This window comes from Drosophila takahashii, chromosome 2R (assembly GCF_030179915.1).
Source record: "Drosophila takahashii strain IR98-3 E-12201 chromosome 2R, DtakHiC1v2, whole genome shotgun sequence".
Lineage (NCBI taxonomy): Eukaryota > Metazoa > Arthropoda > Insecta > Diptera > Drosophilidae > Drosophila > Drosophila takahashii.
This window is the reverse complement of record NC_091679.1, coordinates 22,585,765-22,607,857: the sequence shown is the minus strand read 5'-3', so window position 1 is coordinate 22,607,857 and position 22,093 is coordinate 22,585,765. Positions and strand designations below refer to the sequence as shown.

At 41.1% G+C, this 22,093-nt stretch overlaps 2 protein-coding genes across 14 annotated transcripts in view; both read left to right on the top strand.

Moving 5' to 3' along the window:
* Positions 1-22,093, top strand: part of SLO2 (slowpoke 2) — a 118,533-nt gene that overhangs the window by 50,108 nt on the left and 46,332 nt on the right. The gene's annotated exons all lie outside the window — the stretch shown is intronic.
* On the top strand, positions 7,049-8,842 carry Ir47a (Ionotropic receptor 47a). The gene has a single exon (XM_017150508.2). It carries the CDS (start codon positions 7,049-7,051, stop codon positions 8,840-8,842), a length of 1,794 nt encoding a protein of 597 aa, XP_017005997.2.

The following is a 22,093-nucleotide window of genomic DNA, read 5'->3' as shown; positions in this document are numbered from 1 at the left end:
TGCGAGGAGCCCAAGAAGTTGCTCCTTGACAGGCGTCCTATTAATAATGTTTTATCTGGGAAAGAACACCTTTGTCTGTTGTTTGTTGTTCCACGGGAAATTCCTCAAAGGAATTTGTGAAATTTGCAAATGACTTCTCGCATTCCGAAGTGGTCTTTGCTTTTGTCGGCCGCATTTCATTTTCCCCGCACATACTCATAAGACAATCATAAAAAATGCCGCAAATCATCGCGGTCGAAGGACGAACCGCCCCCTTGGGTCCTGCAGGTGTATATCTCCTGATTCCCCGGCATCCTGGCGAGCATTTCGCTATGTCTGTCATGCGTCCTGTGTTATGTTTAATGTTTTTGCATTGTTTATGTAATGTTTATGCCTTGCCTCGTGTGCGTGCCTTCTAATTGTGTTTTACCTGCCAGTTGGATACCCAGCACTTGTGATGCTCTGGGATATATGGTGTCAGTCCCGATGTATGTAACAGGCATTGATATCCGTGGCCTGGCTGATGTATAACGATACGTTCGCGGGGTTTAATCTTCTCGGTCCCTTTGCAATTTCATTTTTCCACAGCATATGTGTGGGATTTCCGCAGAAATGAAAATATTGATACTGACATTTTTAATCGTTCGCAGTAAAAGATAATTACACTGGGAGCAGTCAACCTTATGCACAAAATAATAGCGATAGCTCTAGTGATTTAAAACAATTTGTAAGGGTTGATTATTTTAATTTAAATATAAATAAATATTAATAAATAAACAATGAATAACATAAGGTATTTGGAAGTCGAAAGACAATACGAAACCGTATTTTCTACTCATGTTTACCAACTCAGTCTAAATTTGAATTATGTCAGTGGGTTGTTTCTTTGCCCAAGAAACAAAGTGAAATAACCTGAAGAATAACTACATGTGTACTTTTAAAGATCGTAAAACTTACTAAGCTGTGTGACTTTATTGCTGATGAATTCTGCGACAAATATGAATAATGCATCCAATTTCGCAGTTCATATGATTATAAAGCAGACAAATTCCATTGCTTCGGATTTATGGACTTGGCAATTCAGAAAACTAGTTCGCATTGCGTTGGCTCTGCAAGCAAACTCAATAAATCGAGAGCGCGTTGCCTTGCCCAACAACTTAATAACATTTTCCAAGCACACTCCGTCGGAAAACCCTTCTCGGCGACCGTTAAGCGATTCGCTATTCATAGCCACAAGGATAAAACCATTCAGAAGAAATGGTTAAAGTGCTTTGCAGCATGCTTTCCGGCGGGCGTCATTGCGCGCATTACGTATACGCCTCGTTGCGTCATAAGGTTTTATTAGAAAATTAATGCAACAAGTCCCAAGAACGGGAAATTTAAGCATCGCCTAGATTTTTAAATTAATTTACCACATTTAGCGCGTGCGTGTGTTAAATTCATTAATCTGAATTCAACAGGAAGCCAGCAGAAATGGGGCAACATTAACGGCCACGACAATTTGCTTTCACTGAAATTGCCAATTAGGCAAGAGGGCAGTTGCAAATGCAGCACCAGTGAAGGCCATCGGAGGTCAACTGGGGCCATGCTGGCCAGGAAAAGCTGGGAAAAGCTACGCGTAGCGAAGAAAAGGCCAACGAAAATGTCAGTTGCCATGAATGCGATTTGTGCGTAAGGAATGCCCGCTCCTGGAAGTTGCCAATGAGTCGCACATGTTTTCCTCTGGGCTTTCCTACTGTTTCCCTGCTTCCCCCTTTCGATTTCCTCTCTTTCAAATTTCCCTGGCCCACCTTTCTCTTTTGAACCAAATCATCAAAGTCGCTCTTAATTTGGATTCAACCACGTGTTCGTGCTGCTTATGCATTCACCTTGTTATTCGCAGTTCAAGCTCAACGGACAGAGAGGGAAAATGTATAGAAAGGGGCGGAGAGAGGGAGAAGAAATGAGTGAGAGAAAGCTGTGGGGAAAGAGAGATACGGGGAGCTTCCAGCGTTGCCAGATGGGTAATATTCAAAGGACATTGTCAGAGTTCTTCTTTGATAGCTTTCATGTATTTAGTTCTGCAAAGCTTATTTTGGAGACTTTTGTTTTCTTCAAAAAAGCAACAGATGGCGCTGTGTGATAATGTTAAAGTATACGATTAAGGAAATATTAAGCAATTAGTTAAGACAATTATAATAAATTGTCACTCTATTAGTCCATAACAAATAAAATTCAAAGCCTCTGTTATAACCTTATTTTCTTTAAACATTTTCTTTACATTTCTACTCACCAATTGAGGAATTATCTTCCTTTCTTATTATTATTCATAGCTGTCAAAATGATCGACAAATTCAAATTACTTCCACATCTGCCAAACATGCATAAATATGTTCGCTTAGTGTTGACTATATCAACTGCAGACAGCAATTGAAATCGCCGTACGGACTCTAGCCATGCCATTCGTCCCATTCCCAAGCAATAACATCCTTTGGCCAGGACAACTACGATTAAGATGCAAAGTGAATATTAGTATGTTAACACACTTTGGCCCCCTGTCACCAGAACCACTTTCCACTTGACTTGACTGGAGGCAGCTGCCTTGTTTTGTTGTCCCATCCTGGCTACTTGAGTGCGGTCCCGCTGTCCCTTGGTCCTTCTGTCCCTCGGTCCTTGGATGCTTGCGTCCTGGCAAACTGTTTGGCTTGAGTGGCCATCCAGCTGCGTGCCCCTGTGTCTGGCATTCGTAATGAAATTCAGAGGACGAATGCCTGTGCCAACCTTAAACGTCTTGTGTGCCAGCCGACTTTGGTTGGAATTGATTTATTGGCTCAGCGTGGGCTAAGGCCAAACATCTATTTGCTTTCTGTTTCCGGATTCCTAAATATCACTTATCTAAATATGATTTAGTGACAAAGAAGATGTGACATAAGTGTTAGTAGTTTAGGTAAATATCACAAAGGATCGCTAAAAGCTTACGAAAAATAAATCATTTCAAATTTAAGCAAAGCAACACAGAAAAATAGTCTACAACAAATATTACTCAATAGGTACATAAATTTATACATATTAATTGATTTAAAATGTTATTTTACGCTATTTTTATACCCTTGCAGAGGGTATTATAGTTTTGGTCAGAAGTTTGTAACGCTGTGAAGGAAACGTTTCCGACCCCATAAAGTTTATATATTCTTGATCAGGATCAGTCGATATAGCCATGTCCGTCTGTCCGTCTGTATGTCTGTTTCAATACCGTTTGCGAGCTCAGTTTAAAAGCTAGCGACTTAAAACTTTCACAGTCATCCTAAAACATGTGATCAAGCTTGGCAATCGACCCGATCGGATGTCTATATCCTATAGCTCCCATTTAAACAATCAGATATAATAAAACCTGGAGATTTTTCGCGCTGTGTAAATGTTATTGACATGAATCTTTCCAAATCGTATTTTTTTGTGCCCGTGCCGATAGGGTGATATAGATGATGAATGCCAATGATATTAAATTTCTAAAACATTACAAATTAATATCAGAAATATGATTTGCGTATTTGTAAAATAAAACAAGAGAGAACGCTGTAGTCGCGTGCCCCGACTATCAGATACCCGTTACTCAGCTTTGATCGCGCATAACTTTTTATCGATTAGAAAAATTTTATTCTACATTTTGATGGGTGGGAACTTTTCAAAATTTGACAACATTTAGGAGTATATAATCACATAAAAAAACGGTTTTATTAGTATAAAAATCCAATAAAAAATATCCTCATGAAAACGCTTTAAACCGAAATTAAACCATACAATGAACAATAGATACAATGAATAGTTAAAATTAGTTCCATTCAAGATTTAATTCTCAGAATTGTTTTTCCATCAGAAAAATCTCTACAATTTTGGGATTTTCAACTTTGGCGTCGAATTCCAAAGACATGGGCAATGGTTCACATTTTTTAGGAATGCCGTGATGTATTGAGAGTAGGTCCTACCGAAAATAATAAAGGTTCAAAATGTCGGCAAGCATCGGTTTTTTGTATTCTTAGCTATACCGCGGAACCTGTAGGTGATGGAAAATAAATTTGTATAGGACTTTTATTCAGGAGCATCCAAATATCATGGAAAACTTGAAATGGTTCGTGGAAATTTCACAAAGTTTAATTTTGTGTTCCTGTGTAATTAGACCTTTATAATAAGGAATAATTGATCGAGAAAAATATTAATATTCTATGTAATCTGAACATCTTAACTTATTAAGTAAATACAAATCCGCTTGATTTTTGTGGATTTGATTCTAGCATGGAACCTACGGTTTGTTTCTCCCATTTTAGTGGTTTAATGTTCAGTTTGTAGCGCCGCAAGCTCATTGCGGTTGCCACTCACCTGTTGCTGCTGGGCGTAAATTTAATTATAGCTCCATAAGTGATTTGTGGTGGGCCGCAAAGCTGGAACTCGAATCTCTAACTGAGTTCGGTGACGAATCGCAGTGAACTGAACTAAAGCTGTGCCAGTCATAAACAAGCGTTAATTGCACTTTGAGGTTGCACGACTGTCTATCTTTATTTCTACTTCCATTTCCCTCGACAAGTGCGAGTTATGTGGGAATCTGGCCCAAAAAAAACCCAACTGGCTAACAGAAAATGGCCCAATTGTGACGCTCTGTTAGCCCGTTAACAGAGAAGCTTTGAGCTTTCTCCCGCTCGGAAAATCCTCCGGAATAACAGCCATGTTAGGCAGATCGGGATTGGGCAAAATATATGTTAGTCGGTCGTCTTTGTCGGCTTTCCGCGCTCGGCGTTCAGTTTGTTTTTATACTTTGCACATGAAACATGTGATTTCCCTCGAACGCTCGCCGCCGAAGCCAGAGTTTTCTTTAGAGTTTTCCCCTCGCTGCCCAGCCGCAAGTGCGAGCGAGAGAGCGAGTCTTCGTGAGTGCGTTCGTGAGTTTCGTTCAATGTTCGTGTCGAGTCGTGTCGTGGCGATGACATTTTCCTAAGCGAGATTTTTTAGTAACGGAAATCGCCGGAGTGCTAATTAAAATTGCATCTGCCCTGGTCGGCAGTTAAATTCTTAGTCATAGAGATTAGTAAATAGTACTAATTAAATCGGAAAAACAAAAACTCTGCCATAAATCTTAGCCAAACTAGTCTGCTGTGTTATTTTCCACATGGCCCACATAAATCAATAGGACAAATATAATAAATCACCAAGTTCTAGTTAAATATTTAATTTCACCGAATGATATAAGTGGCAATAAAATTTCCGTGCGAATTTGTGCGCTGTCTACAAATCCATGTGCATAAATAAATGAGGCTGTGACCAGCCAGTTGACCCGTGAGCCGTTATTTATCGGGGCATCCACCTGAGGACAACCCCAAGTTGCCGAAAGTTTTCGCCGTGAATTTATTGCCAATGCCGCGCTCGCGCAATCCGTTGTCCTTTGGGCCTCGTTGTCGGCCAGCGAAAAGCAGCAGGGCCTTAATAAAAATCCTCAGACAAAATACGAAATCATAAACCCCGTACATACCCGTAGTATAACCCACACTTCATCGGGACCGGAAAATGCCAAAGGTACGTTGGAACACCGTGTAACATTCAAGTATTTCCGCTGTCGACTCAAGTGTGCAATCGAAAGTGAATCCACATCCGCATCCGTATCCGCATTTCGCTTCGGATAAAGCGGAATTGTTGTCCTTACCAATTCCAGTTTTGCCGTTTGTTTGCTCAACGTGGGTAATTTTTTATATCAATAAAAGTTTATCTGAACGTTCACCGCACACAAAAGTAGTTTGGCCCCAGTATTTATCTGGGCTTGGTCCCCCACTCAAGAATCTTCAAAGTGATGGGGAATTTTTAAAATGTTGAAATAAAAGTGAAGTAGTTTTTGGCTAGGGTCAGGAGAAGTGGAGTCGGTTGGGATGGAATGTTAAACAAAACTACATTTGCGATTACAATTTGTGAGATTCCTTTGATTTGATAAAATCAATTAGACAGTGCCGATGGTATTTGCTAATCGAATAAAATTTAAAATCATGTTGTTGCAAAGAATACATTAAAATAAGCACTTAGTAATTCCACAATTTAAAGCCTTATTTATCGGGCTAGCTGGAAAAACTTTAATTTTTACTTATTAAAAGGAAAAAAATATACAAAATATATATTTAGTATTTTTTTAAATGTCATAAATTAGATGCACAAAAAAAGGACTTCTGAAAAAACTTTGGTCTTTAAATTTCCGTAGCACATAATCGTCCCTAATTGGCCAGATATAAAGTGGACTAAAAAGCTATAATTAGATAAAGGAACTCATTTCAACTCCACTGGTTAAGCTTGCTTAAAAATATTGTGTGTTTGCCCTTTTGGCCAAACCAGAGCCAACCCCTTCGAATTCCTGCTCTTTCTCCTCCATTTGCGGTTTTGTACTGAGGTTGTTGTTTCTGTTGCTTTGTTGCATTTGACATTATGCGCATTAAATGCGCTTGAAATGCTCCACTTCCTCCGGCAGCTGCGACTGCTCCTTCCTTCCACAAACACGAAACTGACATTGACAGCGATAAGAGGTCGAGGAGGAGAAGGAGTGCCGGAAGTGTCGGTAAGGCGACAGAAGAGCCAGGAGCCGAGAGCCAGGAGCCAGAAGACAGGAGCCGGGAGACTGGAGACAGAGGTAGACAGCTGCCAAAGCGCTTTGTAAATTATGTCGTTGAGGGGCTTCGGCTTCAGCTCGAGTGGGTTTTATGGGGAAAGTAACCAAAACCCGGAATAAAAGCACTACCGTATGGCAGGACATAAACATGTGTGTTCGAAAGTTTCCGGGGTTGGGGCACATTGTGCTCAGCCTTTAATTAAATATGTACAAACCTGGCGGTTGCCGCGGCGTAAAGTAATTTGAATTTAATATTCATGCTAATTTAAATATGAAAACGCAGTTCGCGGATTACAGTGCGTATACGTAATGCTTAGCTTGATTGCGGGTTTGCGGAGCACTTTAGATGGGGGCTTAGATTTAAATGGCATTAGTGCTGAGGTGTGCTCATATGAATTTAAAAGCGAGGCGAACATCCGCCGTCGACATCAGTTGAGTTCCAAAAGGCCATAAGAAATGAGAAAAATTAAAATTGTAATCTGGCTACTGGTCAGTGCAGTGGTTTCCGCGGTGGGTCATCTTCATTTCCCAAAGGAATTTCTTGAGGCAGTGCACAAAGAACGATCCTTTTCAAGTCTTCTTCTGATGCAAAGCGGAATTCATAGGAACGATCTGCTCCGGGGACTTTATCCCGTACCCTGGCCCATAATTCGTTTGGATGAAACTCAAAGAATCGAGTTGGTGGACCATTACAATAAGGAATTGCTGGCTCTGGTCTACATGGAGTCTCCCGAGGATATATTGTTACTCTCAGCACTGGCTGTTGACTTGAATCACATCAGAGATACCAGGATTGTGATTTGGCTACAGCGCAACTCTTCTACAGTCCTACTCGAAGACATCACACGAGAGGCAGTCAAGCACAAGTTCCTCAATCTCTTAGTAATTGAGAATACATTAAAAATGCAACGGTTTTTTCCATTTCATCAGTCGAAATTGCAAGTCATCGAGAAACCTCGTGAGATTTTCTCTGTACCTTGGCGCAACTTTATGGGCAAGGTAGCTCTGACGATGCCCGACCTGGTGCCACCAAGGAGTTTCTTTTCGATAGATCCACGAACGGGAGGCAGAAAGCACAGTGGCTATGTTTACAATCTGATAAGGACCTTTGCCAACCATTACAACATCACGTTGAAATTGCTAAGGCCTTTAAATCAAAGTTTGCACCAAATTGACATCATACAGAAGACAATGAGGGGCGAGATCGATCTGCCAATTACCGGGCAGTTGACCAACTTCAGACACCCGAACGGATGCAGGACTGACACTGTTATAGGGATAACATCACTGACTATTGTAGTGCCTTGCGGCAAAGAGCTGTCAATGTTCGAGCGGTACTTTGTCCTCTACGGACATACACCAAGCGTAATCTCTTTGGCATCATACATTCTCCTGAGCATTATAGAGGTTGTTTTTCGGACTCTGAACGATAGACTCACGATCAATCGCGGTCCCAGCCGTTTTGAATTTGCGAACGTAGTGCTTAACCTGCAGGTGATCCGTTGCATTCTGTCCATGTCGATTCCAATGGGAAATCGACTGCGATCCGTCATGGGACAGCTTACGGTGATGACCAGTTTTGTGGGCCTGATTTTGTGCTGCATTAATGCCGCTCGTTGCAGCACTCTGCTGACCATGAATCCCCAGTACCGGCACATTATGAACTTTGACGAGCTACGCGATAGTCACATAACAGTGGTCTTTAACAACCTGAACTACAAGACGATCCAACTGGAGATGGACCCCGAGTTTGTGTCAGAGTTTCTGCCAAATGTCTGGGTTGTGAGCAGCCGTGAGCAAATGAAGATGCTCAGTGATTTGAATACCAGCTATGCCTATCAGACATATTCGTACAAAAACGATCCTTTTTCGCTGCTTCAAAGACACTCCGTACGAAAAGCTTTGTGTAGGTCCCCCAAACTGGATCTGGTCAGCGGACTCACCTACTCTTCGGTTCTGCAGAAGAATTCGGTTTACGCAATGGCTTTGCAGGATTACCTATTTCATGTGTGGGGCGCCGGGCTTGTTAACTACTGGATCGAAGAAGCGGTTTGGGAACTTACATCCTCAGTGAGGCATACCCGATTTGGCAAGCTACCCACTGCAATCGGTTTCGAAGCTCTGAAGCTCGAGGATTACAAAAGCAGCTGGCGAGTACTCTTACTGGGTTGTACTCTAGCTTTTTGTGTTTTCATCGCGGAAGTACTTGCAGTTTGGCTAAAAGGGAGAAGGAGGAATACGGTTATCTAGGAAAAAATAATACAAGCTTTTGTGGTTTGAAAAAATGTGTTAAATTTGAAATATATTTTCACAAGACACATTATATAAAGGTTCACTCTAAAAAATGTATTTATTTACCACACTGAGCTGTAAAAGCTTTTAAAATGCAATAAAATACTTACAAAGTTGTATTAATCATCATTAACCCGAAACGAAACTTAAATAATAAATATGTTCTCTATATACCACAATTTTATCGCAGTTTATATGTGAATTTGCTAGAAGTAGGTTCACAGCAGATATCTGCCAATTTATTATTTCTACCAGTTTTTATATAAATGCTTATATCGCGGATTAAAGTGCTGGAGCTGATTACAGGCTTGCAGAGCACTTTAGATGGGTACTAGATTTAAATAACATTAGTTCAGTGATCCTGGGATACGGATTTAAAAGTGAAATTAACTTTTACCAGTAATGTCAGTTGAGTAACAAAAATTCTCAAGGCATGAAGGAAGTTAACATCAACATTTTTATTTTGGTTACTAATTAGAAATGCACTCAAACATCTCTCAACATCTTCATTTTGTCAAGGATTTGCTTGAAGACTTAAGGAGTGATGTTCATAGAAAGGACGTATTATTCGTATGGACAAAGCTCGAAGATTTTAGTTTGGTTAATACCTGCAACAAGGAATTTTTGGTTGGTTACTCTCAGCACTGTCTGTAAACGTCAATCATACAAAAGAGATCCGGGTGGTGAATTTTGTAAAATGTATTCCTACTGATCCATTTCCCAGACCATAATTCTAAATGATTGATTCCCCTAGGACCTTTTGGTAATAGTATCCCAATTAGTTGTTATCTTTGTCATTCATTTCGGGTCTGGATTTAATGACTTTCTAGTTATTAGATCCTCCAAGAAAGGAATGCCGGCCCTTTTTAGGTTGCCATTTGCGACCGCCATTAAGGACCTGCATCTCCAGGAGCACAAGGAACGTTGTAATATACTTTTTAAATCGCGAGTTCTTCCTTAGCTTTTTTGTTTTTCTCGCAGAAGTATTTTTAGGCTAGCTGAGTTACGGAAATCAATAATTTATTTTTAGTAGGGGAGAGTGGGGGAATTTCGTCACAGGGGCAATTTCGTCACATGCAATATCTCGGAATCCATAAGTCGTAAAAATATATAATTTTTTTGTTTTAGTCCTTCAAGACGGCCAGACACAACCAATGCATTTGTTTTGCACAGAAGGCCAAGATAATTAAGCTATAATATTATATGTGTTTTAACAGTTCAAAAGCTACATTTAGTTCTCGACGAAATTTTTTCTGTATGCCACAATTCAAAAGGAATAAGATACACGATTTTTTATATAATACACAGTGCTATAATGTGCACCTATTTTAAATACATATTTTTATATTTGACGAGCTGGCTAACGAACAGACTACCAGCAGCAGCAACAAATATAGGACGTCAACGAAAATGGTACGCTTGATCAGTGTAGCATATTTTCAGGCGTTAAACTCCCTACATTTTTCAGGTGACGAAATTTCCCCAGTTGTGTGGTGATTTTACCCCCCTGTGTGGTGAGATTGCCCCAGTATATTGGTTTTACATTTTATTTTTTTATAAATCACCAAGTTAAATAAAAAAATAGGGGAATGTCACATTTTAAAGCTTTGTGCTAACCGCATTCAACAATAAAAATAGAAATATGATAACGTGTCTCAAGATGGACAAAAAATAGCTTTGAAAAAATGCTGACGAAATTCCCCCACTCTCCCCTACTCTTCAAAAGAAAATTAAACATTGGCCCAAAAATTTGGTTGACAAGAATCTAAACGGATGTGTATGCTGCATTATTATTATATATAAAGATTTGAAAGTACGAAATGAAGTATCCTTAATACTTGGGTCATCATTTGTACACTTCATAATAGCCCTGTCTAATGACTTGAATAAATGATTTAAACGTGAGTTCAAGGTAGGTTGCATCATTCCGCCGCCTTTGACTATCTGGGCCCTCATCAATGACAATAAAAACTCAGTCATAAAGGGGCCACAAATGACATATGTGACGATATGCCAGGCATTTATGATGGCAGAGGGCCACCAGGCAAGAGGTTATGACAGCCAATGCCGACATGTCCGCTGGCCAGATTGAGTGTGGGAACAAAGCATAAAGCCGGCATATGGGAACTGGAGTTCCAATAGCCAACCTTGACCGCAATGGAGACTGTTCCGATTCCCGGAGTGCGACAATTAATTACTGCATAATAAATGCGTATGATACGATTGATGGTATTGATGAGTAGGGCGTGTCTGACTGTTGACCAACTGCAATTAGGGATAGAATGGATCGAAATGGAGAACATTCTCAAAAATCAATCGATTGACGTCAGAGGGAACGAAAATTGGGCAGAAGAAAAACCGTGTGTAAGGTGACACAATCCCACAAAAAGGATACACACATGGAAACATGAGGCCACAGGGCGTATGCGTCACGTGAACTGTCGAAAGCCTGGGAAGGGGTTTAAGTTCTCAACTTACGCCCTGCCTTTATGCCCGACTTAACGCGGAAAAATAAACGAAATCCCGCAGCTAAAGTTACGATTGTGCTCTTTGGCCGTTTTATCATTTAATTAAAATTTAAATTGTAACAGCTAGCGGAAAAATCGGGGAAAGCTGGATGCGGAAGCCAAACTTCTCGCATATAAGTATACGTATGGGAAGAACTTTCGCTGCTGCCCTCCTCACCCTATGTGAATTATTTATATCGCATACAATTTGAATTTCTGGTATTTGCATTTATCAGATTGTTATTTGCTGATTGACATGGTGTGCAGGTGAAGGTGTGTGTTCCTGATTGGACTACGTTCTCCCGAGGGAAAGCCAGCGAAATGGACGCCTCGCATGTCAATCTTCATTCGACAAAGTGTTGAAAGGCACTAGTTAGAGGTTATGGAATCATTAGAACGAAAATCCATATATTTACATTAACTTTTTACACACAGAATTCCACTGGGGAGCGCATTCAATTTAATACATGGCTAATTTCACTGGCAATGCAAAAATAATTAAGCCAACGCCAAATTGCATTCGCATGCCATTAGTATTCATGTTTGTCGGTCAATTTGCTGTCAAAATATGCCAGACCAGCAGAAGTGGCTGGGTCAGGTCACTTAACCGCATTAAAACGTCAGCCAGCCAGTCGGCCAAAAATTCATTTTATGTAGGAATGCACTTTAACAGCACTAAACAAAATATGGTCAAGATAGATTTTAACGGACTGAATACAAAATGACAATAAAATTAAATTAATTCAATAAAAGTGGTTTGTAAATATGGAAAAACGGGAGGCTTGCAACAAATAAGTCTTAATGGTTCGGAAAGAATTTAAGAAACAATTTTTGAACACAAAAATTTTAATTTATAGAAGTATTTTTTTGTATATATTAGAGGTTATCCGCATATTTAAATTATTGTATTCATTCATTTAGTTCTGAGGACTAATCACTTTAAGCAGATTTAAACAGGTTTTTTCGTTTAGTGTAAAATGCAAAGCCCAACAGACTCGGAAGGATATGAAGAGAAGGGCTTGTTGTAAAGGGTGTGAAAAGTAAAGAACCGCAGGGCTGCCGTTGTTTTTCGCACCGAGCTAGGAAAAGTTCTGTTTAAGTCAAATATTGGCCTGTGCCAACCAGCTCCGCCCCGCTTCGTCTTCGCCCAGGGATATTAAGCGAGAAACGGCAACAGGACAAAGCAAATGCAATAAAAAATAAAAAAATTTATAATCGGTGAAAATGGAGAGGGAGGAGAATAAAGCTGAATGACTTGCCGTCTTTTCAGGGAAAGCTTAAAGAGTCAAGCCGAGCAGTACGGTCTTCATCAATTATCCAAGCGTAGAATGCAATTGAAATTTTCTACTGGGGCGGATCAAGATTTTTATTATGCTTTATACTCCAACACCATTTTCCCCCGCTCCGCTGGCCAATCGTAAATTTACAGCTGACAGCTTTTCCAGCCGAAGGAACGGGAACGAGTCGGCTTATGTCAGGCCTGGCTAAGTGCATGACAATCACAGATAGTTGGTGGCAGGGGGGACTGAGAAATGTCCTTTTTCGACCCGGTTTCGTAGTTGTTGTTGTTGCAACAAAGGACAAACCGAACAAACAAACAAACAGACCAGCAAACCGTTCGACATATTGCAGCCGGAGAAACAAGAGACATTTTGATGGACAGCCTGTCAACGCGCAGTCGGTTCATATTTTACTATTGCATATAGAAGTCTGACTTTCGGATTAATGGTTTACAACAATTCGATTTTACGCCAAACACCGAAAGACAATGTACGAGCGAAAACTAGAATTGGATTTTTTGTTTTATTGATGTTGTTGAAAACTGTCCATCTCTGCAAGCGTTGTTGAAAAACTGTTGTTTAAAATAATAGATATTTTGTAGCCTATCGAGAAATAAGGACATGTCTCATTTGTACTGACCCTTTGACAAATGGCGAGTGGCAAGCCCTCCAAATATTTGACAGGATATGAAGGCGAATCCTGCCGTAAACTCACAAATGTGCTCATGCGTCTAAGGATACAGAGAATTATTGATCGCAGGTCAAGTTGTGGCAGTTGGCAAGGTGCGTTATCATGCAAGTTAATTGCATTGCACGGCGAGGCGTGCTATAAGATGGCCACTGTCACTGACACCGCATTTCAATTAAATCAACACATTGATTTAATTAAATTTCAACCGTTTTACGAACTCGAGCTACTCAGTGGCCGCTTTCCTTTTTTTTCCTTTGGCCTTTTATTGGGCTGCGGTCTTTTTCGGTGCGTGGTAGTTCAATTTAAAATGCCATCGATATGCGCAACGGCATAATTTATGCACAGGATCCGCCGGGCTCTGTTCATCTTTCAGAGCGACGCCCTTAAATACACATATATTGTTGAGTTTGGATAAAGCCGCAGAAAGGAAAGTGGCATGTAAAATGTTTTTTAAATGATTTATTTTATTTTCTGGAACATCAGTAATGTTTGCCTTGTTGTAAAGCAAGGCAAAGTGATTTACCTCGCATTAAAATAATTACCAGTACTAGTTTCATAACTCTTCTCCGTAAAGTCCTTGTTGACACAACAAATGGCTTCGTAGAAGTGCCCACAAACGCCTTTCAAATGCTCGTCTAGTGTTTTAATTACAAAAAGCGCGACAAACGGCTAACAAGAAGCCATGGTAGCTCTACACATGCAATCCTAAGCCGCTTAATTTATTTACACGAGTCCCAAAACATGCTTGAGCCGCCTTAGCTGTTTGCGCCACCTAAATTTGGCTTAAATGCTTCGAGCCACATGTTGACAGCCAAGATATAGGCCGAGAGTTCGCGCCCGAGGCATTTGGCTCGTGTCAACAATTTATTTTTGTAATTTATGCATGAATAATTAGGCGACTCCGTCTCAGCCTGTTGCGATTCACACGGACTTTAGCCGAAAGGTAGGATTTTAGTTGTACAAATCCAATTTGTTCACATTATGCAGTGAAACGCAGGAGCTAACTGTGTATAGTTATTTTACTTGAGGTTTAATTCTGGGAAACAGTAACCTTGGCGAAATCTGTTAAAAAAGTGTCTAAAAGTAGGCAACGATATATTTTATATCCCGCAGTTTGGTGAATTAATTCCAATACTTTTCTTTGCATTCTTTTATGCTTTTGAACTTTGAACAATCTTTCGTAAATAGTAAATACATCTTCAATAATTCAAGTTCTTGAACAGAAAGCAATAATACAAATACTCCACAAGTGGCGCGCGTGAACACCTGACTTACACACAAACTACCCCTGGCTCATCATTTATTTAAGGAAAGTTTGCAGGAAATTTATTCCAACTTTTGCACAACTATTTTTCCTGTAAATTTCCCTCTTTATTTGCTTGACACGTGCAGCGGTGAAATTTTATATTTAGACTGGATGGCAAACTTTTGGGCCACATAATGACTGTTGACAATTGCCAATAAAGGAAGACGGGGGGGGCCAAGGCCCCACCTCGAAGGACCCAACAATATTTTGGGCCTCGCTAAGTGCGATGAGTTTGCCGTTTTATTGTATTAACAGCAACAGGCTGTCCAAACAGTGGGGCGGGGGAGGTACACTTGAAGAAATCGCCAGGGGATCTAAGAAAGGGCCCCGCCAAAGTGGAAAATCTTAGGGCAAAGTCCATAATTATACTTCTCGCAGTGCAGGACATGTTTTATTAGCAGAAACAGCAGGACAGCACAACCGACCAAATGAATTACCTTTCTCCAGTCGCCCTTCCCCCGAGCAAAGGCAAATGTGTTTTGCTTGTATGGGGGATAGAAACAACTTTCATTATTCCCGTAAATACCAAATCCAGGGGTGGCCCTCAGAGGGGTTTTGCGGGAGGGGGCTAGTGTTTGCCTAGCGACTAAGGCGGAATTCATTCATTCATTCCTGGCCGACGCAAATTGATTGTTTACTTAATTTCATCATCGATTTTGTCGCTCGGAAAGTTTTTAATCAACACAAGCCGGGGCCCCGGCGATGTAATTCATTGATCATCATCATCATGCAAATTGGCAAAAATTAATAACAATTATAATTTACAAGCAAAAGGCATTTTGCGGCCAGCTCCTGCGGTCACAGCTGGTCCTGTGACGAGCAAAGTGTAAATTTCCCCACACCCCTAATAGTTAATTATTAATTTTGCCTCGGAACTTTGAGTTTTCACTTCAGACTGCAGCCAGGCGGTAAATCATACGCTGCGTTGCTAGTAGAGTAGGGGGAGGTAGTAATTTGTAATTGGAAAGGTTTGTTAATTGCCCTCAGGTACAGAGAGGGCCCAGCTAAGGGTTCATCTAATTAGCCAGTAATAATTTGGATGCCTTCGCGAAATTCTGGGAATATTAAATTGGAATCAAGGCTGCAAATCCTGATTAAATAATATTTTAATACCTTTAGCTGGCCTCAGCAGAGTTCAGAGTACACACAAACAAAAACAAGTGGTGGTCAAATCGATATGGGCACGGTAAATTTCATATCTCGCTCTCGGAGATCTCTGACTTCAAAAAAGAGTGAAAGATGCAATGTGGCGACTTGAATTACGTGACTGGGAGCGAGAAGAATTCAAATAGAAGGAGAAAGATACATTCGAAATTCGAACTGGCCTGTTGCTTACATTTCGAGAATATCGAATTGAGGTGTCCGCATTTCAAATAAAAATTGATACCACATCGAACATCGTTTCATATAAACTTTTTTTTTGGGTGCACTTGATATTTATTGAAAATAAATTACAGGGATAGAATAAATATTAGAAGAAGAAAAGCCAAATAAAGAACATTTTAATATAATTAAAATGGCTATTAGTGGAGAAACGTTGAAATCAATAGCTAAGCCACTCGACTGGCATGTTTTTTTGGATTAAAAGCCTCTTTGTGCCGAAAAGGCAATGAATTTTTCAACTTTTTCCCCGATTACTGGTCTCTTATTGACTGTAGATCTCACGTGGTAATGCTAACTGACAGGTGGATAATTGAGACAGAAAAGCAAGATAAATAAGTCAAAAAGAGAGAGCATGTGAAAGCTTTTAAGTGACAATTATGTGGCCGCTCTGGCCTGATGCGAACTGACGTGCACAAAACTTTTGCATTAAATATTGCGGACCAAGGGCAAATTAATATTAATTGTAAGTGTTCCATTTCGCGCAGCCAGACAAAACAAAAGGCAGGCTAAAACAAATTGAATTTATTACGGACAGGGATTGTCGGGCTCTAACCTGGAGGGAAATTTAATTTGCCGCTGATTGAATTTAGCACTTTCTCGGAATTCACATAGCAAAGGATCGGCCGGGGTATATTTTATTAATAAACAGGCGTTGCGCTCTTGAGGATGATTTTTTATGCATTCCAGAAAATTCAAATTGCGTAATAATAATGAGACCCACATCTCTTGGGGGTGTAGAAAACTCAGCGAATTCGCAGGACAAAATTCAAATTGCAATTCGCTTTCCCTTTCTGTCCCTCTTTCCATCTCGCTCAGAAGCTCTACATCTCTGTTCCTGTGTATTTTCCAGTTGGTCATAAATTCGTGTTCAATATTTAATGAGCTGAATGTTTTTGCGCTCACAGGAAGCGGTGTCGGTGCGGTGCTAGTGGCAGTGGCATGGAGTGCGGCCTTTAATGCATGCCTTTAAATTGTTTATGGGGCGGATGAGTAATGTGCGCAACGCATTTGCCAGCTGATGTGTGGCGAATGCACTTGCCAGCGGCCAAATCAGCCATAAAACCCGCTCTTACCTGCCATGGCCACGTTTCTCGTCTGGCTTTTGTCCAAATTTCGGCGCTCCCATCCTCGCTCGCTGTCACATTAGCCAACTCATTTGCGCTGCATGTCGAGGGCATCAACTCACTCAACGGGAGTGCAGAAGGCATTTCCAGTAGACAGACAGGCAGGCAGTCAGGGATTTGGCTTCATTTTTGCCGCTTAAGTGTGTTGCAGTTAAAGGTGTTGCTGTCTTCCTCTTTTCGCACGTTTAATTTGAGTATGTACACTCTGGAATGCCCCACGTTGGGCGCCAGAAAGTAGCTCCGTCCATGCCCCACGTTGGGCGCCACGAAGGACAGTCTTCATTGGCCTGTACAGAGGAAATCAATGAAAATACTGCATAACTTCATTTGTCCCCCTGCCTTTTCGAGTGGCATTCAAGGAGCACGTACCGACAACACAGCGGAATCGAACCGAACAGAGCGCACACAAAGCGATTTCTCAATTTAAAGTCATTTTGCGTTTTCCCAGCGAACGAGTTCGAACGGGCAAGTGCTCCCTGTCCTGTGCTGTACTGCTGTACTGCTATCCTGCATCCATTTTGCAGGCAAAGGACCCTTGCTCTATCCCTTGGTGACACATTTTTACCGTTGCCAGGCAACGCATTGCATTTTTATCCTCTGGATAAGTCGCACCCTGCTCCTGCTCACACCATCTTGTTTGCTAATCGCCCAACTGCAGCTGGGTTTCCTGCCCTGTTTCGCTTCGCTTCGTTAGAAATTCCCGGGGAGTCTCGAATTTCAGCAGCTCCGCAATGTCGGGCGAAATGGGTTTCGATTGGATTTGACAAACGTATGCAAAGTGGGCAAGATGTAGCAGCAAAGTGCCGTCAAAGTATTTGGGTTAGACACTCAGCTGTAATCGTATATCGCGTTGGGTGCTGGAGTTTGTCAATAAGAAAATCAAACATCAAACATAGGAAAATGTACACTTTGACAAAGTAGCAAAAACCCAAAGTGTAAGAGAGATGAGATGCTGAGCTGGATAGCTTTTCAAACACATTTCTATTTATTTATAAGTATGTGGCCGACAAAGGATTTCTTGGGATAGCTCTTGAAAACTTAAAGGGGCTTTACCCAGCTTTATACTCAGTATTTGTTTCCTATTTAAAATATCCATTTCTGAATTTAATGAACAACACCGAAAGCCTATTATCTTTTTCATTTAGTATTTAACAACGTCACAACGTCTCTGCTTTGGGAAAAGCGAAAAACTTGTTGCTCGGGGGAGCCTTTTAAGTGAAAACTTTCAGGCAAGCTGGCAACATTCAAATCGAATCGATATCCCTACACCCTCCTCGCACATATTAATTAAAGTTTGTTAATGCATTGCCATGGCGAGCGAGTAAAAGTTACAACGAAAATTGAAAACTTTTCTCGCAATTGAAAGTTGTTTAAACATTCATAAGCTTTCCATTTGCCCCACCCCGCTGGGGAGAATGGGTTCTGGGCCCCAGTGCGGTGGCAACTCGTATAAAAGTAACTAAACTAAACGCAACTGGAGCTAAATGGCCCTGTTGCGAGACGGTCAGTCGGCACTTAGCTAGTGCCAGGCCAATTATGAGCCAATTCAAGTCAAAGGGCGAAAATGCGAGGAGAATGCCTGAATGGATGGCAGCTGGCGATCAATAAAGCCTTCATCTTCGTGCTCAGTCAGTTAATGTGCTCAATTGAGTGCCGAAAATTTCGTAACCGAAAGCGTTAAATGCCAGCCAGCCAGGCAGCCAACAATGCAGAAGCATTCTGGCCAACTTAACGCCAGGACCTGTTCGCATTGTTGCACTGGATGCGGTGCGCTTTGGTCCTTTAATTACTCGAGACGCTCCGGCTCTGGCTCCTTTGTGTATTTGGACTCCGGACCAACGTGGCAGCAATTAAAGTAAGTGGTGCCATTTTCCTTTCACGCTGCCGTGGCCATTTCTTTTGGCCGAGAAGTGCTCGTGGTTTTTCCAGCCGGGTCGCCCCTCCCCGCAAGCATTAATTTCCGCTGACAAACACCCTCAGCATAGTTTCCACTTTGGTGAGATTTTTCATAATTGCCTTCTGCTCAAAGGCCAAGTTTTTCATATTTATTTTGCAGCTTCTTTAGCATAATTTTGTAAGATCACAAGGACTTGTATAATTATCACAACGACTTAGATTAATTATTTTTTTGTTTAATTAAATATTTTTAAAGTAAAGAAAAAGGCCATTTTTTAAAGTATTTACTTTAAAGAGCTTTTCTCGAAAGCCTTTTATTGCCGCTTTCTTTAAGTACGATTACATAGCTTCGAGCAAAGAGCAAATCTGAATTCGTTGTGAGCTTTTTCCGGCATATTTTGTGTGTCAAGGGCCGGCAGGGCTTGTGATTAATGAGCTCAACCTATTTTGCAGCGCTGAAATAGTGTCAAAATTTGTGGGCCAAAAGCTAAGTAAAGCCAGGGATTCGTTTGCGGAACACTCATGATAATCTTGGGGTAAACGAAAATTAAACAATAAACTGCGGCAGAATGATAACTGAAATGCAGAGGGTCTTTGTATAAAATACAAAGTTAATTGGTTCAAAGCCAGGATTTCCTAAGACTTGATTGCTCGCATCCTTGTGAATTTAAATAACTTTCAAGCCTCAACTTTTCGGGCACTCACTTAATCCAATTAGACACACTTTATTGGCATTTCCACTGTAGGTATTTATTTCTTATCGAGTTTGAAAAGAAAATATTCAAAGTAAAAGCCAAGTCTGTAATTACTCACAGCAAGGCAAACATCCATAGGGACAAATACGAGTAATTTGCTAGAATAATGTTGTGTAATTTTTGAGTTCTGTTGGAAAATTGCCCACCCCCATGTGGCTGTGCGGTGTGAAAATGCCAACACGGCAAAACAAATTCCGATTTGAGGACCGAGCAACAACAGTGGTAACTGCCAGGGAAAACAATGGAAATGGGAAAATAAATTGAAATGAAATGATTTCTCTGTGGCTTCGCCTTCGGAGCTGGTCCTCGGTCCCTTGGCGGCTTTCAACCGGTCCTTTGGTCCTTTAGTTCCCTACTCCATGTCCTTTGCCTGCGTCTCCGTTTGGCATTTTGATCTTTAAAAATTGCTTTGAACTTTTGGCATAAAAAATCGTAGCCAGATAGCTGATGCGAGGAGCAGAAGCCCCGAGATAAACTTGTATGTACGTTCAGGGCTGATGGGCAAAGTTCCTTGGCTCTGGTGGGGTTTTCTGGGTCGTAAAGGGATGGGGAGGGGATAGTGGTCCAAGTCGAAAAGTTTGCCATATACCAAATGTGTAAACTGTCGAGGCAGCAGCTGCTGTTGTGTGCGTGTGTGTCTTGGCCATAAATTCAATTTCCAAAACGGGGACAAAGCAAAGTCTCGTGCTGCATGTGTGTGCGAGGTGACTTGATGTCGCGTTTTTTGTCACTTGCAACTGCAACAAAACTAATAATCGAAGAAATTTCGTTACGTCTACGATGTCAGCGCACACCTGGCGTATGAGCAATTTTCAGTGTAGTCCTTATTGATTTTCGTTTGGGGGCGGCTTCTATATTTAGCCGCTCGTTTGTAGGAGATTAGGCGCTTGACTCTGGTCAAAATGAATTAATTAAGCATATTATACACGTCCACTCCATATTTGGGCCCTCAGTTTTGCTGATAAAATGGTTAAATTTAATCAGCGCAGAGTTTTGCAGAATTATTAAATTAAATTATTGCGGCTGCAGCCTGGACTGAGACAAGTGGCCAATGGGAAGCAGCAAATGGCAAGTGGCAAGGGGCCCGGCTAAGTGGCACAAAAGATGGCAAAATTGCTGGCTGGCACGCATTTGAACTTGAGAAATGGCCGACATCGGACTCTTCTTTTCTCAACGGGTGTCCTTTCTTGGCGGTTGCTCTTCTGGCTCCGTGGCTCCTTTGCTCCTTTTATTACTTGCAAAATATCATGGCCATAATTTCGTTTGACAAGCAAATGTCTCAATGCTCCCGGGAGGGGCACTTGCCCGGCACGGCACACTTGAGTCGATAGTTTTTCCCTAGCTCTTTTCTGCCCCCAGCATCCATTTATACTTCTCGTTTCCAGCACGAACGGAGAAAACAATAAATATCAACAGGAGTCCAAGGAAAGCAGCTTTAAATATACATGTACATTATCAACCAGCAACTGACCAAATACACCTAAAAACTAACCAATAACTAATAATAAAACGAATACCTAATCCAACTGAGCGGACCAAAACGCATCTAAGCTGCTAAAATCAATGTGAGACTTGTGCTTGTAAACAAAACGGAGACCAAACAGTTTCGGTTATACGGATCTAATCTAGGAACACTATAGTTAGCCTAACTTTTAAGTGTACATATGACCAGAATGGAATAAAAACTTGGTAAAAGCTTTAAACTAGTCATCTAAGAACGGAGAGGGCAAAACCAACTCGAATTTTGCTGTCAATTCTCGTGTGTAAAGTGTAACTGAACGTGTAAACCGTAGACTGTGCTATAAACATATTCAACCTATTTATAAACGTAAACTAACCGTATACAATATAACGTACTTTTGCCGAAAAAGCATTTAGACGGGGCAAAAAACAAAGACCGCTTTCAGGTAACTAATAACTACATAGGCCAGGCCGCAACACACTAACAATATTTTCTGGGAGCTTTCCTTGATGTGCCGTAGTAGATCTGTCCCTCAGTGTTTCCCATGCATTTATGTGTCTGTGTCTGTGTCCCTGCCAGTGTGTCCGTGAGTTCCTAGCACGATATAGCCATCCTGCGAGAGTCCTTCTGCAAGATGAGCCACGCCGTCTTAGACCTGACCCAGCCCAGTGGCAGCGACAACGCCACCAACAATGATAGCAATAATAACAGCCACAACTGCAGCCGTTTAGCTAGCATTCGTGGCTGCAAGTTGGCTAATTGGTTTCCACAAGTAAGTTTTGTTTATCCTTTGATTTCTCGCTCA

Bases quoted from the DNA above. Each gene is read 5' to 3' on its own strand.
- Ir47a (XM_017150508.2), top strand. From the start codon at position 7,049: ATGAGAAAAATTAAAATTGTAATCTGGCTACTGGTCAGTGCAGTGGTT.